The sequence below is a fragment of the Petaurus breviceps genome, unplaced genomic scaffold, assembly GCF_028583685.1.
Source record: "Petaurus breviceps papuanus isolate PSGF00001 unplaced genomic scaffold, PetGlider_PUasm1.0 90925, whole genome shotgun sequence".
Classification (NCBI taxonomy): Eukaryota; Metazoa; Chordata; class Mammalia; order Diprotodontia; family Petauridae; genus Petaurus; species Petaurus breviceps.
The window spans coordinates 12,840,205-12,851,011 of record NW_027187380.1 but is presented as its reverse complement, the minus strand read 5'-3'; the positions used below and the strand labels follow the sequence as shown (position 1 = coordinate 12,851,011).

The 10,807-nt window shown below is 48.3% G+C and overlaps 2 protein-coding genes across 6 annotated transcripts in view; one reads left to right on the top strand and one right to left on the bottom strand.

Moving 5' to 3' along the window:
* MRPS7 (mitochondrial ribosomal protein S7) overlaps nucleotides 1-3,983 on the top strand; it is a 4,628-nt gene extending 645 nt beyond the window's left edge. For both annotated transcript variants that reach the window (XM_069076443.1, XM_069076444.1), the window contains exons 2-5: nucleotides 1,606-1,794; nucleotides 1,917-1,980; nucleotides 2,310-2,477; nucleotides 3,194-3,983. In XM_069076443.1, coding sequence (XP_068932544.1) covers nucleotides 1,606-1,794; nucleotides 1,917-1,980; nucleotides 2,310-2,477; nucleotides 3,194-3,415 — 643 coding nt within the window. In that variant the 3' untranslated portion in view covers nucleotides 3,416-3,983. The remainder of the gene's footprint in view (nucleotides 1-1,605; nucleotides 1,795-1,916; nucleotides 1,981-2,309; nucleotides 2,478-3,193) is intronic.
* MIF4GD (MIF4G domain containing) lies at nucleotides 3,839-10,532 on the bottom strand. Of its 4 annotated transcripts, XM_069076446.1 has the most exons (7): nucleotides 9,984-10,481; nucleotides 9,211-9,330; nucleotides 8,255-8,390; nucleotides 6,443-6,552; nucleotides 5,981-6,136; nucleotides 5,535-5,627; nucleotides 3,839-5,111 (listed from the first exon to the last, which is right to left on the bottom strand). In XM_069076446.1, exons 3-7 carry the CDS (start codon nucleotides 8,334-8,336, stop codon nucleotides 4,884-4,886), a joined length of 669 nt encoding a protein of 222 aa, XP_068932547.1. In that variant the 5' UTR covers nucleotides 8,337-8,390; nucleotides 9,211-9,330; nucleotides 9,984-10,481; the 3' UTR covers nucleotides 3,839-4,883. The 4 variants fall into 4 exon arrangements, with proteins under 4 accessions (XP_068932547.1, XP_068932546.1, XP_068932548.1 ...); XM_069076445.1 differs by lacking the exon at nucleotides 9,211-9,330 and having other exon boundaries at nucleotides 9,984-10,478; XM_069076447.1 differs by lacking the exons at nucleotides 9,211-9,330; nucleotides 9,984-10,481 and adding an exon at nucleotides 9,843-9,973.
* Between the last annotated feature and the right edge of the window lie 275 nt (nucleotides 10,533-10,807).

Genomic DNA, 10,807 nt, shown 5'->3' with positions numbered 1-10,807 from the left:
GGGGGGGGGGGGGGGGGGGGGGGGGGGGGGGGGGGGGGGGGCGAGAGCAGATTGGGACTTTGGGGATCACATAGGCCGCCCTCTCCCCACCCCTTTACAGGTAGGGAAACCGAGGGGGAGGTGACTTGTCCAAGGTCACACAGCTGCCTCGTAGTTTCAGTCTCCAGCAGCGTCTGCATAAGCTTGTGCTGGAGCCCAGAGCTGAGGAGGTAATTTTTGTAAACCGTGCACAGTGCCGGGCACGCTGTAGGTGCTACATAAATGCTAGCTACCGAGGAGGAAATTGGACAGTTTTCTGTTTACTCCTGCACCCTGCCTGGCACATAGTAGGCGTTATATAAATGCTAGCCATTATTATTATTAGGAAATGGGAAACTTTTCTGTTTACTCCTGGAAACACCGCATAGCATGGAGCCTGGCAATTAAAAGGTTAGTTTAGCACAGTGCCTGGTGCCTACCTAGTAGGTGCTATGTAAATGCTTGTTTCCTTCCTGGTAGCAGTGTCTAAGGTTTATATTGCATCTAAAGGTTAGCAAAGAGCTTTTACGCATATTGTCTCTTTTGATCCTCACAACCTTGGGATGAAGGCGTTTTATTAGAGTTTAGTAACTTACCTAGAGTCACAGCTAGTAAGTTAATGGCTGAGGCTGGAGTTGAATTCAAGTCTTCCTGAATCCAGGGCCAGAGCTTTCTTTCGATGCACACTACCTGTGGAAGCCTCAGCTTCCTAGGAGGGATCACCCTCAATTTTCTTATCTACAGAACAGTGAGGTTGACACTGTGGCCTCAACTACAGGGAACTCCAGTTTGATTAAACACTATACTCCTATAGGCCCTTGGTGGAACTGAATGAACAGAAGCTTTAATGGGATCTCAGGACCGCACAGATCTAAGGCACCTCTAATGATTCTTTGATTCTCTGAGAGACCAGGAACCCTTCCCCACTGATGGCCCTGGGGGTGGGGTATTATAGAATCATAAATTGAGAGTTTAAGGGACCTTGGAGGCCATCTCAGTGCTTGGTACATAGAAAACATTTAAGTGCTTATTTACTGGTTAACCAGTATAGCCCACCTTTCTCACTTTACAGATGAGGAAACTGAGGCCCAGGGAGATTAAATGACTTGCTCAAAGCTACACATGGCAGGCAGATGCAGGATTTGAGCCTAGATTTGGTTACTGATCTTTTTTGTACTCTGGGGGTGAGGGAAGTAGCCTATGCTTCTAGAGGGGGTTGATGGTTCTCATCACTAGGGAATTATTTAGTTTATTTTAGTGAGGTGGCCTCACCCTGAGGCTAGAAAGCCAGAATTTCTTCTACTTAAATTCAGGTGGTCAAGTTGACCTCACATCTGGTCTCCTGGCCCTCGTGAAGGCAAGTTAAATCCAAAAAACCAAGCTAAATTGGAGTTAGGGAACCTGGGTTTATAGCCTAATCTGCCCCATCCTACTGTGTATCTGACCTTGGGCAGGTTACTCCCCTTCTCTGGTCCTCACTCTCCTCACCTGTAAAAATGAGGGATTTGGACTCAAATGAAATTTAGTCATTTTCAGCTCTAAATCCTTCGATCTTATGACATCTTATCCCCAACCTTTTCCCTCCAGATTGACACAGGTGAGATGGAGTCGCTATGATGCCAATTACAAAGAACCCCAGCTTGATAAAGACTACTACCTTAAGCCCTTGGAGGAGCTGACTGAAGAGAAGTTTGAGCGGGCTCTCAGAACCACACAGATCTTCAAAGCTCCCCCAGCATCAAAGACAAGCTCTTTGTTTGAGGATCCAGTGATCAGGTTTGAACCACATGGCACTTTGTTCTGTCCATGGGCAACGACCATCTTTAGGGGAAAGTCTAAAATTAAGAAGCCCACTGTGTACTCTTAGATCCCTGAACATGTTGCTTTTCTTCTTGAAGTAAATTCACCAACATGATGATGAAAGGAGGAAACAAAATACTGGCCAGATCCCTGATGAATGAGGTAAGGGTGACATTCCCTATCCTTCATCTCTTCCTCTGTCCCTTTTTTTCCCCTGACTCCCTTAGCTCAGCCCCAGAGGAGACCAGTTAGTACACTTGGCACGGGGGTGGGGGAAAGGGGAAGGAGTCAGGAGTCATGTCAACAGCAACCAGGGCTTATAGCAGAGGATCTTTAGAAAAGGACTTTAAGTTGGCACTCCTCCAAGAGGGGAGAGGGATATGTAGAGAAGAGGAAGGGGAGGCCCAATAAAATGACAGGGAGTTTTCAGCTAAGCGAATTAACCCTTTGGGGAATTTCTGAAGGTTTCTCTCATTGTATTTCTATTGCAGACTCTGGAAACCCTCAAGAGAAAGCAGTTTAAAAAATACCATGAAGCCAAAGCTGAGGAACGGGAGGCCATTGAATGCAACCCCTACACCATCTTCCACCAAGCCCTACAGAACTGTCAGCCTGTCCTTGGCCTGGTCAGCATCCTTAAAGGTGGTCGATTCTATCAGGTAAGCAGGATGGAATTGGATGGCCTCGTGGTCTTCCACAATTGAAAGCTTTTTGAGGGTAGCCATTATCAACCACTCATACCATTTTGTTGTCTACATACTGAGTACTGAGAGAGAGGTGGACATCAAAAATAGATCTAGTTCTTAGAAAAACCTTATAGTCTAAAACAAGACTGATAGTTCACATCACTCCAGGGGCAGTTTTGATGCTGTTGCTGTTTCCATACTACATTATTATAGGGTTTGTTCAAACTTGCCTGTTTATGGGGGTTCCTTGTGCACAGTACTCTGTATTCCCTCTCTGTGCTTTTGTACAGGTGGTCCACACACCTGGGATGCTCTTCCCCTTTATCTCTGTTCCTTAGGACCCCTCCAAGCTCATCTTAAGAGCCATCTCCCAGGGAGCCCCTCCCCCAACTTACTTTGCATGTGGTTTGTTTTCCTTCGGTGACAGACAGGTGTATAGATTATTGCCACCCAATAGTGTGCTAGCTTCTCGAGGGCAGGGACTATCTTTCTGTATCCACAACACCTAGCACTACACTTGGCATATAAAAGGCACTTAATGCTCACTGAACAGACATTCCATGTTTGTTGCTTTAGCTTTTCTTGGATAAGGCATTCCTCAGGGGCTTTTACTTGTGGCAGGCCCAGCTCCTGCTGCGGCATCTTACTTGGCTTCTCTCATTTCACCACTCCCCCCTTCCTCAAAATAGGTCCCAGCTCCTCTGACTGACAAGCGCCGGCGATTCTTGGCTATGAAATGGATGATTCAAGAATGCCGGGAGAAGAAACCCCGTCGAATGCTGATGCCAGAAAAGCTCTCTCATGAGTTACTGGAGGCCTTTCACAACCAAGGCCCTGTGGTCAAGAGGAAGCATGACCTGCACAAGATGGCAGAGGCCAACCGGGCCTTTGCCCACTACCGATGGTGGTAGAGGATGGAAAGGCTTGAGGCATAAGGTGAGAATCTGGTACCATTGCTCAGCCTCCTGCCGTTCTGCTGCTGAGAAGTTCATCCTGAACAGAGGAAAGTCATTGAGCTTTTATCATTGAGGGAGGCAGCAGGTTTCAAAATGAGGAGTGGTTAGAGCTTAGAATCCAACCTCTTCAGACTTTCTTGTAAAGCATCCATTTAGTACTGGTTGATAAAAGGCAGGCAAAAATGTGTGGAGGAGGCATGTGAGTAGTGTATTACTCAAGCTATACCATCCTTTCAGGCTCCCTCCCAAGTCTGTCACATTTTGTTTCATGCAGAGCAAAGAACATGGGCTTGGGCTCCACAGACAAGCTTAGCAAACCTGCATTTCCTTTGCCTCAATTCCAGCTGAAATTTTGGAAAAAAAAAAACCCCAGCAGCATTCACTTTAGAAAACGTTTACTAGAAGAGCCCTACACTGGTTCATAATAAGTTACTTATGTGTGTGTGTGTGTGTGTATATTTTAAATCCCACACTGAACCAGTGTTTTGGTCAGCAGCTCATTAAAACTTGTCTGGATAAAATACCCTTGTTTCCCAAGTCATTTTTGTACAAAAGTTATAAAAAAAAAAAACAAACTCGGAAGTTTCTAGCACTACTTGTGCTTTGGTGCCTTGGCCTCTTTATCTGGCACAGCCTGTTGACTTAGGAAGCCTCCCATTCACTCATGTATTTCAAAGACCTGGCCCTAGTTGTTAACTGATTCTTAAATTCTCCCTTCCATGCTTTGCCTGCTGAAGAAGTCAAAGCATCCTCCTAACCACTGATTCCTCATTTTACAAATCAGGAAACTGAGGCATCAAGGGAGAAGATGCACTTATGGTTGCACAGTGCAAGAATCGTAGAACTAGCCAGTTCCACAGTAGGGGTGGGAAAATGGGCTGAAAGTCAGTTGGGTGGTGGGGTGGGGGATGTCTTATCACTTAATTGAGGCAGTAGATTGTTAGTGCATCAGACTTGGAATTAGGAAGACCTGGGTTTGAATGCTGTTTCAGACACTTTAGTTATCTGTGTGAACCCTGGGCAAGCCATTTCACTTCTCTGGGCTTCAGTTTTCTTATGTGTAAAATGATGGGGGTAAGCTCATTGTTTTCTGAGGTTCCTTCCAGCTCTTCCATCTGTGTTTCTCTCAAGTTGAAGTACAATAGGGTGGGTGGTGTGCTGCCTTGCCCCTCACCTCTCTGAATAAATTAAAAGATCAGAAGTGCTTGACAGGAAGAAAGTTGCTGAGGGCAGGACTACTGTAAGCCCAAAGCTTGGAGTTGGGGAGAACCCCTAGTAGTAGACAAGTCAGAAGAGAGAAAACCCTGGGGACACCAGTTCAGATGTGTGAGCCTGAGTCTGGGGCATTGTCTTGGTAAGGGTGACATGTGTAGATACGAGCCTTCTAGAAGGTGCTGGTGAGTGGGCCCTGAGGCCGGGCAGCCTAGTCTGAAACCTCACTGTAATAGTATTTCTGGGCAGCAGGTGTGGTCCTCCAGCCAGCAGCCCGGAACTCAATAAGCTCCAGCAGCAAGAGCTGGGACAGGGAGCTGAGCCCATCCTGTAGCAGGAAGCCATCACGAAGCAGACCAAACAGCTCATCCATCCTCTGCCCATTCATTTTCTCCAGCTGCTCTCCAATTCGATGCAGTTGTAACACCAGGCAGTCCACCTGAAGGAGTTGGGGAGGGATTCCCCATTCTTTAGTGTCCCAATCCCTCTTCTCCCTCCCTTTCCCCTAGTACTAATTTCTTTTCTGGGATCCTGGGATCCCTCATCTCATCCATGCTTCTTGGCCAGGGCTCTTTCCCTTATAAGATTTATTCTCCTTATTTGGGGTTGCTTCTGTTCCTCTTTCGAGTTACCCTCCTCCCTCCATTCCATTTGGTGACTTTCTGCTCTTCCTGGATCATGACCCTGGTAACACCTTTCCAGCAGAGCTTTTAGACTCCTGCCCCTGGGAACAGATTACAAAGCCCCTGATAGCAAAGCCTCAGCTTCCTGAGAGAAGCCAGATGTTCCTCCTACTCTTAGCTGCTCTGGCATTGCCTGCTTCCTTTCCCCCTCACCTAGTAGGATGGGGGGAGGTACCTACCTCTTCCTCCTTGTGCAGGCTGTCAGGCTGTGCCAGTCGAAAAAGGCAGTCATAGACAGGATTGACCAATGCCATCATAGGCATATTGTTCACCTGATGGAGGAGGGAGCCAAAGCACTGGAGTTAGTAGGAAGGGGAGAAGGTCCTGTTCCCATGTCTACTAGGAACACTCCTAAGCCAGAAGGATATGGGCAGAGACTGGGCATGAGCTGGACTTGGCAGAGGCTCATGGGACCACTGGGATATCAAGTTTTAGGAAAAGAAACCTTGGTGCCACAAACACAGGGCTGCATAACCTCAGTAAGTAATGAGGCCTCTGCTCATAATCAACCCTTTAGTGGGCTGAGGCAGTAGCAGCTGCCCCAGCCCTGAACATTGAGCTTAGTGGCTTGGCTTGGCTTAGGAGGGGAGGGACACAGGAAGTAGGTGGTTCTCACTGGGCTCACCCTCAGGTAGTCAAAGATGTTGCAGATGAAGGTAACGTAGCAGACCCAGCCCTGCAGGGATCTGGCTCGGAGCTGCTCCCGGGCCTGGTACTCCTGCTGCAATCTGTTGAGGAGGCCCCTACGGAAGACGCTCTGGCTGGCTTGCTTGCTCTCTGCCTGTGACCCAGGGAAGGGGCGTTAAGCCCAGAGGCACATTCTTCCAGGATGTCTACAGTTGCAAGTCTCCCTTCCCTGGTTTTCCCTCCACTCCTTGAAGAATCCATCTGACCCTACCCTGACATTTGGGCTGGAAGCTGTGTGGTCTCAAGACAGAAAGGTTTCCCCAAGGGCCTTTGGAAACTTCTTTCCTTTCTTCCCATGGCTAGCCTGGAGGCAGTTGCCTGTTCCCTAGGCCCTCCTGGGGCGGGGAGGCGCGCTTCCCCAGCTACCAACTGTTCCAAGTTCCCTCCCCCATCCCAAGACCTGAATGATGGTGTAGCAAATTCGTCCGGCTTCCTTGCTGAACATACAGTCTTTCAGGGATTGGTCCACAATCACATTGGCCACTTTCTCCAAATCCACAGCACCAGGTTCTAGGGATGAAGGGTAAGAGAGGTAGTCCATAAATAGAGGTGCTCTTCCTTATCTGTACCATTACCCTCCTTTAGTATCTCTGCCCAAGAATCCTTACACAAGACAGATAGATGCTAAGTGCTTCTGTGTATAGAGTGCTGGGTTTGGAGTTTGAATCCTGACTCAGAAACTAGCTGGGTGACCCTGGCAAATTAGTTGGCCTCTCTGTGCCTCAGTTTCCTTATCCATACAATGGGGATTATAATAACACCTACCTCACAGGGTTGTTGTGAGAATCAAATGAGATAACCTGTTAAGTATTTTTCCAACTTTAACGTGCTATAAATGTTAGTTTTTATAGACATGCTATCTAGTAGAGACACTGCCTCTTCCATATATGAGGCACTAGATATTTCTTCTTTAAAGGTCTGTTTTAGAGAACAGGTAGGAAGAGGGGACCTCAGGAGAGCTGATGACATTAAAGCAAAAGCCAAGAGTAAGATTGTAAATGCTTCAAGAGCAGAGACTCCCCTCTTTTTTATTTACCAGGGTTCTGTGTCACTTAATGAGCCAATAAAAAACTCAGATTCCTTTGGCACGAATGTAACTTCCATTGGTTAGCAAGGCAGCAGCTTTCAAGGTAGTGTGGTTGAAAACTATTATTTCATGTTACAAGCTCATACAGATCTGTTCCTTGGTTGACCCTTGGACAGACACAGCCCATCTCCAAATCCATTCCTCTTCCAGGCCCTCTTAGGAGAGCTCACGATCTGTTGGCATAACTGTTGAGGTGATAGTTCTCTTCATGACAAGGAATCAGAGTGGAATTTACTGAATTATGAAGCACATTTTTCCCCTCTCTAAAATACTGGCCTAAATTTCTCTAGTGTCTTCTTATTTCAGGAATCCCTTAGCTTTGAAAAACTGCGTGCTTTGAAATGTATGCCTCAGTTTTGGTGGTCGTGCCTGAAAAACTGAGGCAGGGAATACTCTGCACAAGACCTGCTCACTTCAAGATTGATTATGTGATTTGGGGGTATCCAGGGAGTAGATATAGCAGCAGCCCAAAGTCAGGAGGACCTGAATTCAAATGCAGCCTCAGCCACTACCTGTGTGACCCTGGGCAAGTCATTTAACCCTGACTGCCTCAAAAAAAGATTGTGATTTTATCCAAGTAGGCACTTCCTCTCTCTGAGGAAGATCATGATGCCTTCAGGCTTTACTTTTATCTAGTACCTAATACATAGCAGGCTTTTATTAACTGTTGAATTTTTTAAGGTTCTATGAATTGCTATGGCCAAAAACTAGTGGCCAACCCTCTCCAAATCAGACAGCCAACAAGCATTTATTAAGTGCCTATGAAATGCCAGGTACTAGGGTTAGAAAGACAAATGAAGCAGTCCGTTCCCAAAAGAAGTTTCTTTTCTATCAGACTTGTTGGTAGTCTGGGCTCTGCTGGGATGGCCTTTAAAGAAACTATGGTCACCTCCATGTCCCACCCACAATAAGCATTGGAGGAAAACCGATTTAAAATTATTCTCTGCTTTCCAATTCATCCATTGGAGGATGTACCCATTTAAAATTATTCTCTGCTTTCCAATTCAGGATCTTGAAGCTTTTTATTTACTAATAAGAGAATTAATGAAAGTGATGAAATCACCTGCTCTGGAACCAGTTGCCCAACCTCTGCTCCTGCTCAGTGGTCCCCCCCTTCCTTCTCACCTTTGAGGGCAGTCTTCAATAACCTCTGGGTCTCTGCATCAAAGGACTGGATTTCATACTCTTCACGGCCTGGCTCACCCATGACTGCCCAATCCACCCCCAGCAACTGTTGGGGGGCAGGGTTAGTTGGCAATACCTGGAGGGGTGGTTATAGGATCAGTTAGTCACCAAGTGCAACCATGAAATGCCTACTATGTGTTAAGTGCTGTGCTTGGTGTAGGGGATACAAGTACAAAGAATGGAATAACCTATGATCATAGTGAGCTTACACTGTAATGGGGGGGACACACAAGAAGTACATATAAAAATATATACAGCATAAATACAAGATTAACATATATGCAAAGTAATTAAATACAATGTAGTCTAGAAAGGCTACATTTGAGGGTAATCAAAAAAGGCTTTGCGTGAATTTAGAGGGGGACTTAGAAACCATCAAGGCCAAGCTCATGTTACAGATGTGGAAAGTGAGGCACTGGTTACTAGGGGTTAAAAGATTTTCCCAGGGTCACATAACTGGTAAGTAGCAGGGACAGGATTTAAACCCAGGCCTTCCTGACTATAAGTCCAATGCCATACACCAGGCTTCAGCTGAGGACCACCCCCTTGCCTCCTCCCTGCCCCCTTTCCTGAGGTGAGCAGGAACAAAGTTGCTTGACCCTCTAATCCAGGCATTGTAAAAAAAACAAAAAAAACCCAGTCTGGTTTCTATGCTGTCCTGGCACATAAGGAGAGGGAGAGCCCACACAGTGCCTGATCACCTAGCTGAAACTGGGCAAGGATAATCCTTTTTGGAAGCTCCAATCTACTATTTCTTAAACAGTTAAAAAATGTAGGATGAATTAAGATAATCCTCCAATCTTGGTAGGGTAGAGCTCATTCCTGGTCAATGCTAGGATGTTTTTTGGGGGGGACTCACACCCCTGCTAGACTGGGCAGGTTATCTAGGCGGATACCTGAAACTCCACCTCAGCCTGAGAGCTCCGCCCAAGCCGAAGTCGCACTGAACGCACCCCAAACCACAGAGCTCAGCACAATTCCAAGCTTCTGATTCACCCTTGTTCCTAGGAGGGAACCTGGCAGGGGAAAAGGGCCGTTGCTTAGAACCACCAACTCTTCAGGCTTCCAGTGATTGGACTCTACAGGTTCTGTCCCACCTGGCACCTGAAAAGGCCTTTCTCCAAAGCCCCACCTGCCCTCTTATCAGTACTCCCACACTCACTGTGGGCCAGAGGGCCTTGCAGCGGATTCCCTACAAAGGATCCACTGCCTTTTACTTGCATGGGACCAACCTAAGTGCAGAAAACTTCTCTGTGGTCACTCGATCCCCAAATGCTATCTTCTCCCCGGAGGCCCTCAACCCCAAATTGGCTCTCTTCTCCCTAGTGTCAAACACCGGGCTCTGGTTCCTGGGACGCCATCCTGTGCCTGTGTACTACTCCTTTGGAGTGCGGGGGCGGGGGGAAAGACTATGGCCAGGGAAGGCTAGGCTTCCAGTTTGTGGCCCCTGCTCTGGGTAGCTCCCCCAATCTCTAGCCTTCGGGGTTTCCGTTCCCCATATCCCTCCAGTTCGGGTTTGCCGGCTCACCCCCAATTCCCTCCTCCTCTCTATTCCCCAGCACAACTGATTCCACGGCACAGCTGAAAACGCGCGCGGAAGCGGCGCAGGCGGCCGGACACGGGTCCGTGGAAGGAGCTCTTCGGCAGTTCCGCAGGGGCCACCACCCACCTGCCGGGGCGAGGCCGTCCCTATCTTCCCGCCGCTCTGGGACGCTGGATCATCAAGGACATGGTGCGCTCCCTCGGCGGCCCAGGCTGCTGCCAGCAACCAGCTTGACCCAGCCTCTCCAGTTAGGTCATTTCCGAACGCGCCTGGAGAGCTCCGCGGACCTAGTGAAAGGCGAGAGGGGCGGAGCCAGGGCCCCAAAGGCGCCTCTCCAGCGCCGTCTGCCGGCCCCGGGGATCGTGCGGGCAGGCACCAGCGTGCTGCAGGTTGGGCGCAGGACCGCCGGCCCCCAGCTCCGGAATTGCCTTAGACTAAGGCCTGACCTGGGGCATTGAAGCTCTCAGTAGGCCCAGAGCACCTTACTTGCCCTGCCCTCCCTAAAAACAAAAACAACCTGGGCTCAACAATAACAAAGAGCCCCAGAGGCGGGGCTTCTTTTCCTGGGGAAAGCTGAGATGCATCCCGTTCCTTGGGCTGGTGGGAGAGATCTGCCTAGAGAGTAAAGTAAAACTGCAGAACCGCAGGATCGCTTCTCAAAGCAGCCACGTGTATTTTCCCCAGTGTTCTGGCTGCAGCGCTAGAACCTGGATCCTGGTAGAGAGAAGGGAATGGGGATCATCGGGAAGCTGGCAGAAAACCTGTTTACTAGTAATAACCTGATTTGTCCAAATAAGGAGTTACAATCACTGCCATTATCTGTGCATCAGCAGCAGCCCAGAGGTCTCAGGAGGGCGAGTTGTATGTTGGAAGGTACAAATGTGCGTCCCCAACCCCCATCCCGGTGTCTGACACCATCTGCCACAAAGGTTCTTAACCTTGTGTCGCGG

Bases quoted from the DNA above. Each gene is read 5' to 3' on its own strand.
- MIF4GD (XM_069076446.1), bottom strand. From the start codon at position 8,336: ATGGGTGAGCCAGGCCGTGAAGAGTATGAAATCCAGTCCTTTGATGCA. The intron at 5,628-5,980 runs GTGAGCCCAGTG...CTCCTCCATCAG, and splicing joins ACATCTTTGACTACCTGAGG to GTGAACAATATGCCTATGAT. The intron at 5,112-5,534 runs GTAGGTACCTCC...CAACTCCTTCAG, and splicing joins GCCTGCACAAGGAGGAAGAG to GTGGACTGCCTGGTGTTACA.